Here is a 20728-nt window from a genome sequence, read left to right on the forward strand (position 1 = left end):
TTTGGTAGAAGTCTATTTTTCAGACATTAGGATCTTTGTAGCTCACAAAATATTTAATTATATCACAATGTCCACAAATTGTCTCAGAGTTAGAAATCACTTTAAGAATGTTTACCATAATCCTAGGTTAGGATTAAAGTAGCACATTTTATAAAGTTCTTTTGGTTTGGCAAATATGACTGGTGAAAAAATAACAATTAGTAACAATTCTCATAGTTATTTTGAAGTAAATATGTTTGCGAAACTTTTAAAAATTGTGAATTTTAAGATTTTCTGTCAACCTGAATTTGCTACTTATTTGTACATTGTAGTTTCTGCCCATTGAGGAGAATATGTTTTTGAGGACGTTGTTCACAGCATCACACAGTGTCCCTTTTATGAAGACCCATGGGAGAAATTTCTCTCAGGTCTCAGTACCAGAAAAAGCTGTACTTCTCCTGAGCAACTGGTTTGTTTTTATTTTATGGACACTGAGAATCTTTGTTTCCCCCTTTGCTTTGGCCACTAAGAAGCTCAGAACTGAATTTGTGGCCCACCTTTAGCAATTGTACAGGATTTTGTGGCATGCATTTATATACTAATTTTACTTGCTAGCTTTATTCTGTATTCTTACCTTTATTTTCTCTACTCTCTGACTTCTTCATTTATTTATATCCTGTTTATTTATGTAGATATCTTCATTCTGTTTTATGTAATATGATTGAATGTGTTGGGTGTGTATGTATATATTTATATACACATGCACACATATGTATATGTGTGATTGTGTGTATATATATATTTTTGAGCAGCTTCAAATACTTTGTAAAAATGGGATATAAATAAATAGTGCAAGAATACTTATATTACTAATTTCAGCCTTTAAATAGTGAAGAAAGTCTGTGATTGCTTTTAAATTATTAGTCTTTTTGCAACAAAATAACCATGCTTTTGGATCAGCATAATTAGTATTATAAATTCCATTTTAAGGGTGGTTTTTTTGTTTTGTTTTGTTTTAGAAAAGGGAACCACTTATGTTTGAAAAAGATTGTGCCACTAAACTAAAGGAGAAACAGCTCTTTAAGATATTTCCAGCCATTAACCAAAATTTTCTGGTGGACATTTTCAAGGACCACAAGTAAGTGCTAGAAGAATTGTCTGTAGTTTCTACTGTGATGTCATTGAAAATATATGTTATATATTTTAATCTGGCATTTTTCTGATAACAAAAATAATATAGGTATATTATAAATCATTTAATTAAGTGTACCTAATGTAGAAAGTGAAGCAGTTTCTGGCAATTGGTTTATATGCGTCCTCAGTTTTTTTCACACATAGCAGTTGTACATATTAATGTGTGTACATACATGTGTACCTCTTTACTTTTATGTCTACTTACAAATATATACTTCACCAAAACAGGTTATGGGTTTTTATTTGTTTGTTTGTTTGTTTTTCTTATTTATGCATTCATTGCTTGATTCTTGTATGTGCCTACATCTGGGGATCACATTTTTAACCTTGGCGTATTGGAATGACACTCTTAACTATCTGAGCTACCTGGCCAGGGCCTGTGTTTTTTCTAGATTTATGAGAGTTCTTTATATATTATGTATATTATATATAATCTGTTAATGCAGATTATAATTATTTTTCCTTATGTGATACTTATTTATTAACTCAGTATAGTCATTTTGATCATAAACATGTTTTCTGTTTTATCAGAAAATCTTTTTCTTTATTATTTCTGTGTTTTAGGTCTTTTTTAGGAAGTCTGTACTATATCAGTTTTATAAAAAATATTTTCTTGTCCTGGCCTGGTGGCTCGATTGTTTGGAGCATTGTCCTCTACACCAAAAAGTTGCAGGTTTGATCCCTGATCAGGGCACATACTTAGGTTTTTTGTGGTTTTTTTTTATCCTTACCCAAGGACATTTTTTTTTTTTCCCATTGTTTTGTTCAGATAGAGTGGGAGGGAGACAGAGAAAGAGAGAGAGAGAGAGAGAGAGAGAGAGAGAGAGAAACATTGACGTGAAAGGGACACATTGAGTGGCTGCCACCCGCACGACCCAACCAGGGCCGGGGACAAACTGCAACCAAGGTACGTGCCCTTAGTGGGAACCGAACCCGTGTCTCTCTGGACTGCAGGCCGACACTCTAACCACTGAGCAAACCGGTCAGGGCATATACTTAGGTTTTGGGTTCAATCCCTGGTCAAGGTGTGTATGGGAAGCAAACTGATCGGTGTTTCTCTCTCACATTGATGTCTGTCTCTCTCTCTCACCGTCCACTCTCTCTAAAATCAATTACAAAAACATCCTTGGATGAGGATTACAAAAATTAAAAATATCTTCTTTAGTATTTTTGTTAAAAATTCTTTATTTATCTACTATTCTAATGTGTATAGTATGAGGTAGAGATTTAACTTAATTGTTTTTCCAAATGATTAACTGGGTGACTAGATCATCTTTAACCACTGGCATTAAATATACCACTAATGTTTACTACATTTCAAAATATACATCTTTTTCTATTATGCCAACATTTGCTATTTACTTTAACTTTTTTTTTATTTTTTTTATCCTCATCCGAGGACATTTTTCCATTTTTTGTACAGACAGAGTGGGAGGGAGAGAGAGGAAGAGAGAGAGAAGGAAACATCGATGTGAAAGGGACACATCGAGTGGCTGCCACCCGCACGACCAACCAGGGCCGGGGACAAACTGCAACCGAGGTACATGCCCTTAGTGGGAACCGAACCGGGGTCTCTCCGGACTGCAGGTGGACGCTCTAACCGCTGAGCCAAACCAGCCTGGGCTACTTTAACATTTTTTAATTCTGATGAGTGTGACCTGGTATGCCATTGTGTTTTTTAAAAATATATATTTAAAATTTTTCAATTAAAGTTGACATACAATATTATGTTAGTTTCTGGTGTACAATACAGTGACTAGACATTTATATAACTTATAAAGAAGAGATCACCTGATAAGTCTAGTACCCATTTGACACCATACATAGTTATTACATGTAGTTATTGACTATATTCCCTATGCTATACATTTTCTTTTAAAGACCCTTCGATTCCATTGTACTCTTTGTTTGGGCCTGGATTTCCACCATATTGTTTTAATTATTATAGTGTGTTTTGATGTTTGGTACGTTAGGAATGCTTTTGGTTTGAATAATATACTTTTCTTCTTACATATTTCTTAAATTTCTGTTTTAGCAAGAGTTGTTTTAAATAGGTGTCTTTTTAAAAGTCTTTTGAGAATCTAATATAAATTTTTTCTTTAGTATTAGTATATTTTATGTCAATCACAATAATAGACTTGGAATAAAACATAGTTTACCTTCTGATTTTTGTTTTTTGTTTTTTCTTTTAATGCAGTGTAAGGAATTGATTTCAGGAGTTTTGCAACAGTAATTAAATGTGATTAATTTTCCTGTGCTATATTTGTCAGTTTTTGGTTTCAGGGTCTTATTTGGTATTAGGCTTAATAAAATAACCTGGCAAGACTGCTATTTTTCTCTATATCCTGGAAAGTTTAAATGAATCAGTGCCTTGCATGTTCTGGGATTCTGTCCTTTCAGGGAGAAGGTCTTTAGAACCTTTCACTGTCTTTTTAAAGTTATTACTTTATTCAGATGTGTGCCTTTTTTCAGTCGTTTCTGGTAGTTTGTCTTATAGAAAATCATCAGCTTACTTTGGTTTTCAAGTTTATCATTGTTAAATTGCACATAATACTTTTGTAAATAATGATATTCCTTTTTCCTTTCCTAATATTCTTTTATCCATTTACGCTCTGTTTTTGCTATTTATTAGATTGGCCCTTTTAAAGAATAAGCTCTTGGTTTATTGATGAAAGACTTTTGTTCTGTGTTCTCTTATCATTATTTTATTTTTGATGACTTTTTATTTTTGATAGTTTCTTTCTGAAATTTGTTGATGTATTTTGAATTCTTTGGTTTGTTTCTTTTCGGTCTTAAATAACAAATACATTTAAGGGTGTGACTTTTTCTCTGCATAATGTTTTGATTTTGATATATAGTATTTTCAAAATAATCTTGAATGCAGTTTGATTTTCTCATTTACCCAAGAGTTTAATTTTCCAAATGGTTTGATGGCTTGGGTGGTGGTGGTAGGGAGAGGGTTATTGTTTATTTTGTTTTGTTGTCTTGTGATATAAAAGTGCGGCCTGGAGCCCGGCCCATGTGGCTCAGTGGTTGAGCATCGACCCATGTACCAAGGGGTCACCAGTTCCATTCCCGGTCAGGCACAAGCCCAGGTTGTGGGCCCAGTCCCCAGTGGGGGGCATGTAGGAGGCGGCCATCGATTTCTCTCTCTCTCTCTCTCTCTCTCTCTCTCTCTCTCTCTCTCTCCCCGCCCCCTCTCCTTCTCCCTCCTTCTCTCCCTTCCTCTCTCTCTCAAATCAATAAAGAAAAAAAAAGTGTGGCCTGGAGAGTTCTACTTTTTGGAATTTGAGATTTCTTTGTGATTTAATACTACTAGTTTTTATAAATATTACATGAAAGTGCACAGAGTTCTAAATATGTCACTTTAAATCAAGTTTTCAATGTTATTGTGCCAGTCCACAATTTTCCTTTTTATTTTTTGCTGCCTAACCTTCTATTTTTTTAGGGCTATGTGTTAAAAATCTCCCAAGGGGCTGGGGGCTAGGGAGGTGGTGCTGGCATATGGCAACTCTCTTCTATGGGGACCTGGGACAAGTTGGCCTGATATGAAACAACCCAGAGTTGGGGTTCCCTAGGCAGAGTAAGGGGACTGGGTGAGTTCTTGAGAATACCCAATGTGATGGGTCAGTCAGGCCCTCAAAGTAAGTTGCCTCCATTTGCCTGCCAACAGCTGGATAACTTCCACTTCATCCTGGTAAGAAAGGTTGGTTGGTTCCATTGCTGTAGTATATGCCAGAGGTGTAATTTTCTAGGACTGTACCCTTCAAACAACACCAGTGGTGGATGCTGGCTTCCAGCCCCATGAGTGGATAAGTTGGATGATTTTAAGGGCTAGTTAGGATGTGGGTAATTGCTGGTAGCTTCCAGCCCCTAGAAACTTTTGCGTGTTCAACATATCTGAGACAGTAAGAGAGAGAGAAAGAGAGACCTAAAGTGGAATTGGTAGTCCCAAATGGTGCTCCTTCAAAGGTTGTCTTTCATAAACTGAAGAACAGGAAAATATCACATTATTTTGGATAACTAGTTACCATGTTTCAAAAATACTTCTTAGTGCTCATTTCTTCATTGGAAGAAATCAGAGGCATAAATAGTCTGAAATAATGAGCAGTATTGAAGTCATTTATAATTTGCTTTGGAATGAGCTTTTTCAGATATTAGAACATGAGTGTTTCAGGTGTTTGTCAATTTCTAAACTTTCATACTACAGATAATATACTATCACCATGAAAACATGCCCGAATAATGTAGGGGTGAGAATAATGTAGAATAGTGTTCACTTTTTCCTTTCTGAATTGCTGCTTAGATTTCTTTGACTAAAAACCCCATGGTGTAAGTAAAAAGTGAAATTCAACAAATAAAAATATCAGTTTAAAGATCTATTGTCTGTGATATTTGAAGGAAACTGAAACCATGTGTGAATCCAATAAGGGATTTAAGAAATATTAGGTGATAAGATGAAAGATTTGTTATCTATAGTCTACCTAGAATAAAAGATCAGAAAATGAATTATCAATATGTTACCTTTTAGTATTAATTTTTTAAACCAGTTTTTGAGAGCCTATACTTACCAGTTTCCCTCTGGTCATTCTTGAGTCTTTGAGATGCATGATGGGCATTTCATTTCATTTCAGTGTTTAAAACATAAAGGCGAGTTCATATTTTATCTTCTGAAATGTTTGAAGGATTGCTTATGTTCATGTTTTCACATAACTTTTATTTTCATTGATTGACATTATATTTGTACTTAAACTCTCTACAGCTATTCATTAGAACACACAGTGCAATTTTTAAACTGTGTTCTTGAAGGAGACCCTGTAAAAACAGTTGTAGCGCAAGAGTTTGCTCACCAAAATGAGAATGTCACTTATACTGCACAGAAGTCTAAGGAGAAAAAGGTATAGCATTGCTTATTTTTTACTGTAATGGTAAATGAATATGAAAATGGAATTGTTTTACTGAGATAATTTAATGATTATTTCTCACCATTTTTACTAGATTGGAAATTTAACCACCAGTAGCATATTTGGTTTATTTTAGAATGTTTACTCAAAATAGTGAATTTATAGCTGATTGTGTTTTTCCTTCAATGTCATTTTCATTGTGTACCACAAGCACTTGAATTTCTGTAACTTTTTCTGTGTAGATTCTACACAATAGACTATGAGGCTTAATTAAATAACAATGGAGTTGTAGTATGGATGGGTCTTAGGCTGTAAATATGTGGACAGAAATATTTAATCATCTGAAAAACGGCCAAACTTTTTTCCAAAGTGGCTGCACTATTTTAAATTCCCACCGGCTGTGTATAAGGGTTACAATTTCTCCACATCCTCTCTGACACTTGTTATTATCAGTCTTTTTTATTGTAGCCATCCTAGTGGGTGTGAAGTTGTTTTAAGGGTACCTGGTAAGACACTAAGACATGGAGATGGCATAAAGGAATATGTTTATTTTATGCACAGATCCCTAGTAACAGGAAGTATGGCCCACCACCCAGGCCATATGGGGAAGCACCAGGGTTGATCAGAAGCCAGGGGGAGTAGGGAGGAAATGTGGGTAAGAGACTTTTTGTGGTTTCTGTGGGAAGCAATGGGTGAGCAGGCTTAGGATTGGCTAGTTTGAATAATTTCAGTAGACTTGGGACACAGGAACCATCCCTAGTTTTCTGGTACCTGGCCTGGGTGACCTAGGGTATATTGATGGTGACCCAGAGGGTGAGAACCCCCAAACCCAAAAGTAGGTGGTTGTGATGTTGGCTTTAGATTGGTTGGTTTGCAGATTAAGATGCACTAGCAGGTGAGTTGTTTGCTATCTCCAGGAAATCGTAAACCCCAGGGTTGGGGTGGGAGGCTGCTTCTTCAGGGGTTAGCAAGGCCCCAGATGTCAAAGAATCAGAGTTTAGGAAATAAAAGATATGGTTAGTACAGAAGTGATTGCTTGTAATTTTTATTTTGATTTCCTTGATGACTGATGATGATGTACATCTTTTTATGTGCTTCTTGGCCATTTGTGTATCTTTGAAAAAATGTCTATTTGTATCCTTTGTCCATTAAAATAATTTTTTAAGTGGTTAAGAGTTCTTCATATTAGATTTGAGTTTCTTATCAGTCATATAATTTGCAAAATTTTCTCCCTTTCTGAGGATTTTCTTTCCACTTTTTTGATGGTGTCCTTTGAAGCATAAGTTTTAAATTTTGATGATGCACAATTATCTGTTTTCTTTTATTGCTTTTACTTTTGGTGTCATGAGGATTTACACCTGTTTTTTCCCTAAGAATTTTATAGTTTTAGTGCATATTACATTTAGATCTTTGATCTATTTTGAGTTACTTTTTGTTTATGGTGTGAGATAAGGGTCCAAGTTCATTCATTTGCATGTGACTAAGTTGTCATAGTACCACTTATTGCAAAGACTATTATTTCCCCCGATGAATTTTCTTACCCTTGTTGAAAATGAATTGACTGTAAGTTTATTACTAGACTCTCAATTTTATTCCATTGATCTGTAAGTGTATCATTATGCCAGTACCACACTGTGTCTTGATTACTGTAGCTTTGTAGTAAGTTTTGAAATTGGGAAGTGTAACTTTTCAACTGTGTTCTTTTTTCAAGATTGTTTTGGCTGTTCTGGTCCATTTGCATTTCCCTGTGAGTTTTAGGATCATCAAAGTAGCTAGCTGGAAGTTTTATGGGGATTGTATTGAGTTTGTAGATCAGTTTGAGATGTATTGCCATTCTAACAATATTGTCTTCTGGTCTGTGAACATGGAGTATCTTTCAATTTATTTAGGTCTTCTTAGTTTCATTCAACCAGGGTATTGTAGTTTTGAGTATTAAGTTTGGCATGTCTTTTGTTAAATTTATTTTTAAATATTTTACTCTCTTTGATGCTATTATAAGTTGAATTGTTTTCTTAATTTTATTTTTGGATTTGATAAGTGCATAGACTATAATTGATTTTGCATATTAATCTTGTATTAGCTTTAGTTTTTTGTTTTTGTTTTTTTACAGAATTAATTATCCTGCTCATCTTACTTATTCATAAGACCACTCAGGGAAAACTTGTGTGTTCCATTTTTTCTTTGAATATTCACCATCACTTAGTTGTTATATAGGATGTAGGTAATTTTGGTATTCATATGATCTGTTAGTGCTGTACATGGGGCAGGAACCAAATGATACCAATGATGCCTGTGTTCATCACAATTGATAGGTGCAGTGTATTATAAGATGCAGAGAGTATGTAAGATGATGATGAGGCTTTCAAGGTCAAATTGGGAATGAAGATTACTTCTCTTCTGACAATAGGGCGAGGCTCTGTGGATCATTATGGCGCTAGAGGAGACAATGGGGAGGTGTACTTGCTCAAAGTTGGAGATGATTGGAAAATGTTGGAATCAGAAAAGGAGATTTTGCGAGTTATGTAAATGTTGGCCAAAATGTAAACTTTAAGTTATTTTGGAGGGTTTTGCTAATCTTTCTAAAAAAATGTAGACAGGTGTCACAACACTGATAAAAATCTTTTCACATTTATGAGCAGATTAGTCTGTCTTTGATATCCCAGGACCCTGAGAGACCACAGATATTAAAGTAGAGTATCATGGTACCATTAGTGTTTTGGTTTATCTGTTTTCAAGAAACTACTATTTAAAACTGTTTTATTAATACTACTACTTTTCCCCTGTAGCCTTTAATAAAATTTATGAATTTGTTACCATAGGAAATGGTTTTGATATTATAGTACATCATGTTTTCAACAGAGTAAGTGGTACTAATTAGGTAAATTCCTAGGCAGCATATCTTTCACTTGGCCCTTGTTAATGAAGTTAGAGTAAACCACATCACTATCCAATGGATGCAAAAATAAATCTTAGTTTTATTTTAAAAGAGAGTAGCTGTTTGAGAAAGCATCTCTCATTGTATGTGGGTTTTTTTTTAAAAAAAAAAGGAAATGAAGGGTCTCTTTCCAGAGACCCAAATGTGATTTGCATTTTTTAGTATGAATACCAACAGAGGCTCTAATGCTATGAAATATTTATGTTCATAATGTTAGTCGCTATGAGCTTTTCAAAAGTCATAGAACATGTTTTTATTATCCCCTCCCCACAAAATCTTTGATTTTATCAGGGATACAAGCCATACACTCATAGAATATTTAAACATTACTATGAAACAAGCTTGTGATTAGTATTGGTGAACGTGATAGAAGGATGTAGGTCCTATGAATATTCTGTGTCAGAGACAGCCTTGTGTTCTTTCATAAAATAAGCTGGATATTTGTTACAAAAATAAATTGAATGTATATTGATATATTTTTTTACTCTGGTAATGAGAAGTATGGTGAAGCCTTTATTTTATTCCTCTCTCTCTTTTAAAAAAATTCTATAACTCTTTCAAGCCTCTAGAATTCTAGGGACCAAGTAAGCAAAATGTAATGAGTGCAAAATTATACAATCAACTACTGTTATATATTAGATACGGTTTTGTTTTTTTTCCCCAACCTCTCTTGGTTTCTAATATCCATGGGCAGGAAATTTGAAAAAAATTATTTTTATCAATTAGTAATATAGTATAATACATGTAATGTTTTATAGTATTTAACATATATTATGTAACTTTTTCTTTTTTTTAATTCTCACCCGAGGATATTTTTACATTGATTTTTAGATAGAGTGAGGGGAGGAAGGGTGGGGGGAGAGAAACAGAGAGACAGAGAGACAAAGAGAGAGACAGAGACAGACACTGATTGTTTGCCTCCCTCACAACCCAGACCAAGGCCGGAGATCGAACTGCAACCTAAGTACGTGCCCTTGACTGGAATCGAACCCGTGACTCTTTGGTCCATGGGCTGTAGCTCTAACACATTGAGCCAAACTGGCCAGGGCTTACATAACATTTTTAATTGGCATTTATTAAAGATTGTATTGTAGAGTACATTATAATTATAATCCTTGATAATATTTGTAATTTAATGACAATTTTTAGCTTTTACAAATTTAACAAGTAACCTAACTATTTAATTTACTTTCAATTAATTATGTCAGAAAAGCATGATTTGTTTTAAGAAAAAGAAATTGGAAATTATATTTTTGGGGGAGATTTGGGTATGAGTGTTTATAAAATGTTCATTAAGTCACTTGGTATGGCACCTGATACTTTGAATTCTTTTAAGCTTTTAAGAAAATTGACTCAGATCATAGTGCTTAATTTCCCCCACCCTCAGTGACATGCTAAGAAACATCAGATTGGTGCTTGTAAATAACATTTTGGTATAAATGAAAGCCAAATTGGATATAGAAGTCACATTTTGCTGTTTTTTAATATTGACTTTTGGTATTTTAGATACATTTGGATGTACCATATAAGAATTGTCTTCAGAAAAATGGAATTTTCTATTTGTGGAGAGCATTGAAACAAAGTTGCATAATTATTATTTTCATTACTTTGTGTTTTAAATTAGGGTCACTTTTGCTTCCTTAATATAAGATTCTCTTCTATATAACAATTACTTGAAAGATAGTTTTCCAAAATCTCAGAAAGTTAATACTACGATAGCAGCTAGTTGGTGGTCAGGTGATTGAAAACTGGTCCTATAAATCCACTTACGATTTTTACTACCTACCATGCATGGTCACTCCACATGCCCTTCTGTTTTAAAAATAATATTCAATTATTTTATCAGTTGTTTTTTTATTTTTATTTAGTGGGGTGACATTGGTTATTAAAATTATATAGGTTTCAAGTTACAATTCTATAATACATCATCTGTATATTGCACTGTGTTTACCACCAAAGTCAAATCTCCTTACGATGTTACCTTATATATATGACCCCCTTTACCCTTTACTACCTCTTCACAACGCATTTCCCTCTGGTAACCACCATACTGTTGTCTGTGTATATGAGTTTTTGTTTGTCTTGTTTGTTCATTTGTTGCTTTCAGTTTTATATCCCATATAGATGAAATCATATGGTTTTTGACTTTTTTTGCGTGACTTATTTTGCTTAGCATGATATTCTCAAGATCCAACTATGTTGTCGAAAATGGCAGTATTTTATCTTTTCTTATGGCTGAGTAGTATCCCATTGTATATGTATACCATATCTTCTTTGTCCAATCATCTGTCAAAGGTCACTTTGATTGTTTCCATGTCTTGGCCACGGTGAATAATACTGCAGCAAACAGGGATACATGTATCTTTACAAATAAATGTTTAAAAAAATGTTTTGGGTAGTTACCCAGAAGAGGGATTGCTGAGTCACATGATAACTCTACTTGTAATATTTTGAGGAACCTCCATACTGTTTTCCATAGTGGCTGTACCCATTTACATTCCCACCAGCAGTGAAGGTCAGTTCCTGTTTCTCCACAACCTTTCCAACACTTGTTATTACTTGTTTTGTTGATAATAGCCATTCTGACAGGTGTGAGGTGGAATCTCATTGTAGTTTAGATTTGCATTTCCCTAACAGCTAGTGAAGTTGGGCATCTTTTCATGTATCTATTGGCCATTTGTGTAGAGAAATGTCATTTTAGGTCCTCTGTTCATTTTTAAGTGGATTATTTTGTTGTTGAGTTGTATACAACAGTATAAATTGAAATATGCCATTACAAAAAATAAAAGAGCTACCTTCAGTGACTGGACCCTTTGAGTGGGTTTACAAGTTAAATTTTGAAAATTTTTGCATTAATCGATAAGTACATGACTTAACTAGGTAGACACTGGGGGAGATTCTGTCTCTTTTCTGAGAAGAAAGATGAAAAATAGTAGAGCCTAGTTTTCATATATATTTTGGTGAGAATAAAGCCTGTATTTTCTACTTTATTTGTACTGTACTTATTGGGTAACATCTTACAGGCAAGGAAGTCGAAAGAAACTGAAGATATACCATGTGAATCATCCTTCCAGGATTTTGAGTACCCGGAGTATGATGACTACAGGGCAGAGGCTTTCCTGCACCAACAGAAGAGGATGGAGTGCTACAGCAAAGCCAAAGAAGCTTATCGAATGGGGAAGAAAAACGTTGCCACATTTTATGCCCAGCAGGTAGAGAGGAAAACTGATCATTGGTTTTTTTGTTTGTTTTTGCTTTTTGTTTATCACTTATGATGTCTGAATAATCTTGAAGCAGGTAATACTTGTATTGTGACTAGATTAAGTCAGTTATTCTGGGGGATTTGATTATATAAGTGGCATTAGGTGTCTTGATATATGAGAAGTGTATGGTTCTGAGAATTTCATCGCATTTGAGGTGCTCATTTTTCTATGGTTGCTTTTGCATTTACGGCTTACATGAATGGTAGTTGATTCTGACAGTCCATATTTTCTTTTAGTTTAGATTCCCCCATTCACTACCACTTCTAAACAGATACAAATCTTCTGGAGGAAAGAGAGCCGAATGTTAATATTGGCATCTTCGGGTGGGCTCACAGGGGCCTCGTGCTTTATATCATATTTGAATTTTTAGTAACGCATCACTTTTATAATCAGAAAAAGAAAGTTACATTAACATCTTTCAGGGAAGTAAAATTTCTACTGAGGCTCATTTGGCATAATATTACACAAGAAACCTGCCTGATTTTTTATTTTCGTGGTTCCATTTTTTATTATTGTGCTTTACTTTTTATTTTGTGCTTACTGTTTTGTGATTGAACAGAGAAAGTATCAAGCTGCTATAACCCTGTAAGCCCTAATAGCAAACCTTGAGGGATGACTCTAGGAGTAATTACAAGGTATTAAAAAGGACGAGACTTGGGATGGGTGGTGTTTAAGTGTCTGTTTTCTATGACCTTTGGATTAGAAAACATGTTGGAAAAGATTTATTAGTTTGATAACTAGCTTGTTAATGCAACAAAATTTACTTAAGTTTTGATGCATTCTTACATATTAACTCATTGCATTTAAAAAAATTTTAGATTAGTTCCCTTTTTTGTTTTACCTCTTAGTTGGGCCACTCACTATTTATTTCCTAATTGCCCAGCAAGTAGCAAATATCAAGTGTTTCCTGGTGATATGTTTATAATTAAAGGGTAGTCTCCATGAGCAGAAGATGAAAGAAGCCAATCACCTTGCTGCCATGGAGATCTTTGAGAAAGTCAATGCCTCTCTGCTGCCACAGAATGTTTTAGACCTCCATGGACTGCATGTGGATGAAGCTATAGGACATTTGATGGCAGTTTTACAGCAGAAAACTGAAGGTAGGACTGTGAAAATGAAAAAGTTTCAATACAAAAGACATCTTTGATTATATTGGTATAAATTACAAATTCAGGAGAGTGAATGTTCAGGCTGAGGATATCTGTGTCACATTTATAGATGTTTGTATTAGGTTCGTTCTTCAAGAGAACCTTATTGGGAAAGAATTGTCATTGCCATAACCATGAACAGTTTCTTTTTATTTCCTTGTTTCATTTATACAGTCGACCCTCGCCACTTCCTGCTTCGACGTTCGCAAACTGCGATAGAGTGAAGCTGCGATCCTGGAAGCGGCGAGGGGACGACTGTATATAAATAAAGAATCCTACTTCACGGAAATTCATTTATCCTGGTAGAGTCTGGAACTGATTAACCGTGATAAACGAGGGTCGACTGTATTTGTATTTCTTTGATGTGTTTGTTAAAAGAAAGGCATGGTGCAATCTGGGAATTATAAATGGGAATTTTCAGGAATATTATGCATCTTTGTTCAACAGACATTTATTAAAGCTAATAGATATTTATTAGATGTCAACTGTTCAGTAGATATTTAATTAAATAAAAAAGCTGTGGTAATTTGCACAATGGAGATACAGCCATAAGAAATATCTGTTGCCCGGCTGGTGTGGCTCAGTGGATTAAGCGTTGTCCCATGGACTGAGAAGTTCTGGTTCCATTCCCAGTCAGGGCTGCAGGCTGGATCCCCAGTAGGGGGCGTGCAGGAGGCTGCGGATGGATATTTCTCTCTCACATTGATGTTTCTCTCTCTCTACCTCTCCCTCTCTCTCTAAAATCAGTAAAGGGGGAAAAAAAAGAATATTAACACGGAAAAAAAAAAGAAAGTAAGGTGATAGAATTTTTACAGAATTATTACAAAAGGCAGGAATTCTGAGTGTTTTTATTATGGTGCTGTCCCATTTTCTCTTTCTGGTTGTGCTTTGTCTTTGTAGGTCAATAGGAAAGGCAACTTTCTGCCTCTTTCCTAAATTCTACTTCTTCCCAGGGCTTTGGATGTGGATCTTTTTCATGTTCCCATTCAATATCATGTAATTCACGTACATTAAAGTATCTTGTTGGTTTAGCATCTTGTTTCCTTATTATGATCAGATGGTAGCACCTAGAAAAATTGAATCTGTTTTAGTTACCCCAGACTCTAATACTAGATGTCATCTCTTTTCATTACTAGTATTGCATAGTATTTTTGAATTCTCAACTTGACTTTTTCTTTATCTTCTTTTTTAATGTGGAGTCATAGAGTCCCATGACTTAGCTATTACCTTGTGGCCCCATAGCTCTGCCTTGTCATTGATAGCTGTTTTGTTCGGGGTAACTGATTTATATATATATTGGAAAGTTTTACACTATATTTTATACAGGCCTATCAATTCAACACAAATCACTTATAATGAATTAGATACTTAATTAAATTTGATTGATAAGAAAGATTGAAAATTCACCTGTTTATCATAAAAATCATGTTGGAAAGGTCACATGCAGAGTAATATAATAAACACCTTTGTATCCAAGTAACAAGTGATAACATTTTACCCTACATGTTGCATGTTTTTATTTTATTTTTTATTTTCTCCCTTTGTATTCTTTCCAATTCTTTTCTCTTTCTTCCCTCCCTTTAGTTTGGTCTCCCTCCTTCCTGTCCAGGAATACCTTTACCATATGCATATTCAGCCATAACCAGTCTATAGTATTCCTTTTGTTTTAAAAAATTAACATACATGGTGTCACACTGTATCACCAGCCAAGCCACTTATTTTATTTGTATCCAGTATAGTTTTCAAGATCTATTTGTCTTGATCTATCTGTTTTTTTGTTTTTTTGTTGTTGTTGTTGTTTTTTTATTGTAACTGCTGTGTAGTAGTCTGTGAATGCATCATAATGTATCATTTCTCTGTTGGTGGGTGTTTAGTTATAATGTGGTAGTGAGTTTTATTTTGCATATTAACATGTGTGCTCTTTTTTTTTTTCTTTATTGATTTTAGAGAGAGAGGAAAGGAGAGGGAGTGAGAGATAGAAGCAATAGTTATAAAAAAAAAGCTTTCTGTATAATTGTTTATTAAATATCTGTCTTTCTGGACTAGAATCAAATCAGTGATCATTATTGAATCATCCTTTGTATATAGAGCCTTTTCAACATTCAAGAAAAACTTTTGAATAAATGACTGAATAGAGGGTAGGTATTCCTCTCATTTTCTGATTTTAAAAGTTTAATAAAATAAGTGTTGGTAGGGATATGGAGAAGAGCAAACCTAATAGATTGCTAGTGGAAATGTAATGGTGTGACCACTATAAAAAAGATTGGCATTCCTCAAAAGTTGACATAAAGTTACCTTATGACCCAGCATTTCTACTCTTAGAGAATTAAAATATTCTGTTCACACAAAAACTTGTATCATACGGATGTTCACACTAGCCAAAAAATGAAAACAACCCAAATGTTCATCAACTAATGAATGGACAAACAAATGTGAACTATCAATCCAGTGGAATATTATTCAGCCATAAAAAGGAATGAAGTACTGATACATGCTACAACAGACATACACTTTGTGAACATTTGCTGTGTGAAAGAAGCCAGATACAAAAGGCCAAATATTACAGTTTCCATTTAGATGAAATTTCCAGAATAGAAAAATTCACAGAAACAGAAAGTACATTAGTGATTGCTGGAACAGGGGGAAAGGGCTGGAAAGGGGCAAATAGGGAGTGACTACTAACAGGTATAGAATTTCTTTTTGAGATGATGGAATATTCTGGAATTAGATTGTGTTGATGGCTGCACAATATTATAATATTCTAAAAACCACTGAATTGTACATTTTAAAATCATATAATGTAAATTTTATGTATTTATTTATTTATTTTTATCCTCACCCGAGGACATTTTTCCATTTTTTGTTCAGGTAGAGTAGGAGGGGGAGAGAGGAACAGAGAGAGAAACATTGACGTGAAGGGACACATCGAGTGGCTGCCACCCGCACGACTGACCAGAGCCGGGGACAAACTGCAACCGAGGTACATGCCCTTAGCTGGAACCGAACCTGGGTCTCTCGGGACCACAGGCCGACACTCTAACCACTGAGCCAAACCGGCCAGGGCTATAATGTAAATTTTATATCACTACAAAAATTACAGGAATAAAGGAGTTAAATAACTGTGTAAGGTGATAGATACTTGGTCAGACCCAAGATACAAAGCCTTTCTGGAAGCCAAGGCCCATTTGCTTTCCCCTGTGGTGGCCTGTAGTTACTGTCAGTTACCACCAGGTGGTATTCTTGTTTTTTTGTTTTGTTTTGTTTTGTTTTCCTCACCCCAGGACATTTTCCCACTTTTTTTGTTTAGCTAGAGTGGGAGGTAGGGGTGGGGGTGGGAGGGAGAGAGAGAGAGAGAGAGAAACATTGACGTGAAAGGGCCACATCCAGTGGCTGCCACCCACACGACCCAACCAGGGCTGGGGACAAACCGCAACCGAAGCAGGTGCCCTTAGTGGGAACCAAACCCTGGTCTCTCTGGACCGCAGGCCAACGCTCTAACTGCTGAGCCAAACCGGCCAGGGCAGTAGTATAGAAATGTGTCCAGAGAAAAACCTGTGACTGCCCTAAATTGCTTTGTCATAAAAGGTGATTGTCCAAAAAAAAAAAAAAAAGATATCTGACCCTTCTGTGTTTTATGATTGAAATATACACCACCACTACCTATGAAGTATTTTTGCCCCAAAATAAACCAGAAACAGATAAAGCCTTTAGATATCACGACTGCTTTATAGGGATTTACAGGGAACAGAGGAAAATGTTAAATGGCACCATGGCAATACAATCAGTATAATCCAGACTGGAAATCTAGAATAAATGATCCAATTTTTCAACAAATTGCAAAGAAAATCAACGGGAGGGAGAATCTTTAGATTAAAAGTTAAAGAAATACATCAACCAAATGCAATGTGTGGACTTGTTTTAACCCTGACTCAAACAAATCACCATAAAAGCATTTTTTTTGAGACTCTTTGAATTTTTTTTTTAATCCTCACCCGAGGACATTTTTCCTTTTTTTTTCCAGATAGAGTGGGGAGGAGAGAGAGAGAAACATCGATGTGAAAGGGACACATCGAGTGGCTGCCACCTGCACAACCCATCCAGGGCCGGGGACAAACTGCACCCGAGGTACATGCCCTTAGCGGGAACCGAACCCAGGTCTCTCCGGACTACAGGCCAATGCTCTAACTGCTGAGCCAAACCGGCCAGGGCTCTTTGGTGAATTTTTTAGTCATTTTTAGAAACATGATATTAAGGAGCTATTTATTTATTTATTTATTCTTATCCTCACTCAAGGACATTTTTGCATTTATCTTCAGTTAGAGTGGGAAGGGAGAGAGCGAGGAAGAGAGAGAGAAAGACATTGACGTGAGAGAGACACATCGAGTGGTTGCCACCCACACAACCCCAACCGGGGCCAGGGACAAACTGCAACCAAGGTACATGCCCTTAGCGGGAACCGAACCCAGGTCTCTCTGGACTGCAGGCCCGACACTCTAACTGCTGAGCCAAACCGGCCTGGGCGACATTGTGGTTTTTTTAAAAAAAGAGTCCTTATCTTTTTGAAATACATAACTGAAATATTTACAATCAAAATAAAATTAATATATGCTTAAAAATGAGTGAGTTTTTTAAAAGGTGGTAAACAGCAGGGGAATAACCTGAAATTTGTGAACCTGAACATACACACTAGTTTGTTCAACAAACATTCTTTGAACACCTATTTTATTTGAGGCATGTGATTCAACTAGAGAATGTGTTTAGAGCAGTGAGTGAACTACTGAAGGGGGAGATGGTACAAGTGGCTGACTAACTGAGGAGGGGAGCAGTAGTGAAGGAGTGGTGAGAGTGAATTATAGTTGGTTAAGAGATTTAATTTTTTAAAAAAGTAAACGTATGTTATATCATCTATAAACAAAGATGCACAAATAATAATTGTATAGCATAAAAACTTTTTACAAAGTGAATACCCTTGTGTAGCCAGCACCCAGCAGAGTTGAATTGAATTTTGAATAAAATACTATGTGAAGTATTGGATATGGCTTAGAATAGAAATAGAGATCTTAAGCAAAGAAGGAATTAAAAATGCAAGAATCACATATCTTCTTAAAATTCTAGGCTAAATATTGCCTTGGAGATAGAGGATTTGAAAAACCTTCTGTTTGTGAATCTGCTGGAGTCAGGGCAACATACTGAGTAGAATATAGAATGTTTTTTATTATATGTATATGTGTTTTATGCTAAAGGTCAAAACTTAGGCTATTTATAACTGAGGAACAAGTGTTTATTAAACTCATTAAATCAAGTTTTATAATTAACTGGTTTTTAGAATTTTATTGTAGCTATCATTGACTTTCAGGATTTATATATTTTATTTTCTCAAGGACATTGCTAAAGTAGGAGCTGCAGTTTTTTTAAGAGGCTCAGGTTCATTCAGTATTTTAAAATAATTTCTTTGGAAGAATGTAAGTTAATATTTGATTATTTTTAACAGTAAGACTGCATTCTATGCTATAATTAGTGGATGTGTTGTAGCCATTCCTGAGGGTATTCTATAAAGTACGTGGCTCTTTTGCTTTTTGTTAATCCTCACCGGAAGATATTTTTTTACATTGATTTTTAGAGAGTGGAAGAGGGATGGGGGATAGAGAGAGAGAGAGAGGGAGAAACACTGATGTAAAAGAGACACATTGATTGGTTGTCTCACGCATTCACTGTGACCAGGGCTGGGTATTGAACCTGCAACCCAGGTACATACCCTTGACCGGGAATTGAACCTGAGACCCTTTGGTCGGGGGTTGGGGTAAGGGGCTGTCTAACCATTGAGCCACGCTGGCCTAGGTTAAATGCTTGTTTTCTATACCATTTTACTGAGTAGGAAACAAGCACAGGTAAGTAACTTGTCTGTGGTCATAACACACATTAATTAGTGGCAGAACTGGTAATTAGACCAAAGCTGGCTAGATTTAGAGTATTTAATAAGGTTGTTATGAAAATTCTTAGTTAATAAGTCACTTAAAGCAATGCCTGATTCCATGTGTTTAATAATTTTTAGGTATCAGTATTATTATAATTACCAGAGAGAAATTTTGGTAGCACAAGGAACTCCCCTCCCCACAGGGGAAAAAGTTTCACATTAGTCTTTAGGTGGATTAATTGCTATGAGGTTTCCATACTTCAACAGGGTAGATGAAACATACATTTGAAAACACCAGTTTTGGGGCTTTTTAATTTCATTTTATTATTACTTTTTTAATCCTCACCCAAGGTTATTTTTTCCATTGACTTTATATAGAGTAGGAGGGAGGGAGGGAGCGACAGAAACATTGATATGAGAGAGACACTGTCCGGCTGCCTCCTGCACGACCCCAACCAGGGCCAGGGATCGAACTGCAACCGAGGTACATGCCCTTGACCAGAATCGAACCCTCGACTCTTTGGTCCGAGGGATGACGCTCGAACGCTGAGCCATACCAGCCAGGGCAGTTTTGGGGCTTTTTAAAATAATAACTTTCTAAATCCATGAAAAGAAATTCATATGTGTTTTGAGTGGTTCAGGTTTGTTTTCTATTGAGAATGTAATTTAAATGAATTATAACTATTCCAATTCCCATTGTAACAGAATTTAAGCAGAATGGTGGTAAGCCCTATCTCTCTGTGATTACTGGGAGAGGAAATCACAGCCAGGGAGGAATAGCTCGCATCAAACCAGCCGTCATTAAATACCTCACAAGCCATAGCTTCAGGTGAGTATAGATATCTATTACTGATAATAGCAATTGCCCATATATAGATAGTAAACACTAAGAAGGTGCTCAGAACTATTTGTTAAAGTAGCTAACTAAATTTGACCATCAGATTGTAGCCACAAAATCATGCTTAAATTATGATTGTCTGCTGGATTACCCAATAAACCAGACAGGAAAGAAAAATGTGTCTGTTATTGAAGTAATCTGACAAAACTATTTCTATCATAAATTAAAACTCTAAAAGAATAAGTGTATTTGTATTTCTTTGATAATGCATCATCCACAATAATTAGATTATACATATCATAGTTTAAGATTGCTGTTTAGTTTTTCTTTGAAAGTAAATGTATATTTGTGGATTTTGGAAGGAATTGGGAGCTTCTGCTGAAATATGGTTATAATTTGGATGTGTTTAAGCTTTAGCAGAAACACTGTAGTCACTGAATTTACACATTTTTATAAGTTAAATGACATTAATGATCTTAGCTGACAAATGCAAATGACAAATGTCCTTTTTTATTAAGTGATTATTATTCAGTAACAGAAAACAACAAGAAAA

At 35.3% G+C, this 20728-nt stretch overlaps 1 protein-coding gene across 27 annotated transcripts in view; it reads left to right on the forward strand.

The window, feature by feature from the left end:
• N4BP2 (NEDD4 binding protein 2) overlaps positions 1 to 20728 on the forward strand; it is a 90494-nt gene that overhangs the window by 68948 nt on the left and 818 nt on the right. For 20 of the 27 annotated variants that reach the window (XM_036264330.1, XM_036264279.1, XM_036264426.1 and 17 more), the window contains 5 exons: positions 999 to 1117; positions 5936 to 6071; positions 12036 to 12224; positions 13207 to 13375; positions 20043 to 20166. In XM_036264330.1, coding sequence (XP_036120223.1) covers positions 999 to 1117; positions 5936 to 6071; positions 12036 to 12224; positions 13207 to 13375; positions 20043 to 20166 — 737 coding nt within the window. The other 7 variants (XM_036264296.1, XM_036264287.1, XM_036264307.1 and 4 more) reach the window with 7 other exon arrangements.

The sequence above is a fragment of the Molossus molossus genome, unplaced genomic scaffold, assembly GCF_014108415.1.
Source record: "Molossus molossus isolate mMolMol1 unplaced genomic scaffold, mMolMol1.p scaffold_m16_p_1, whole genome shotgun sequence".
NCBI lineage: Eukaryota > Metazoa > Chordata > Mammalia > Chiroptera > Molossidae > Molossus > Molossus molossus.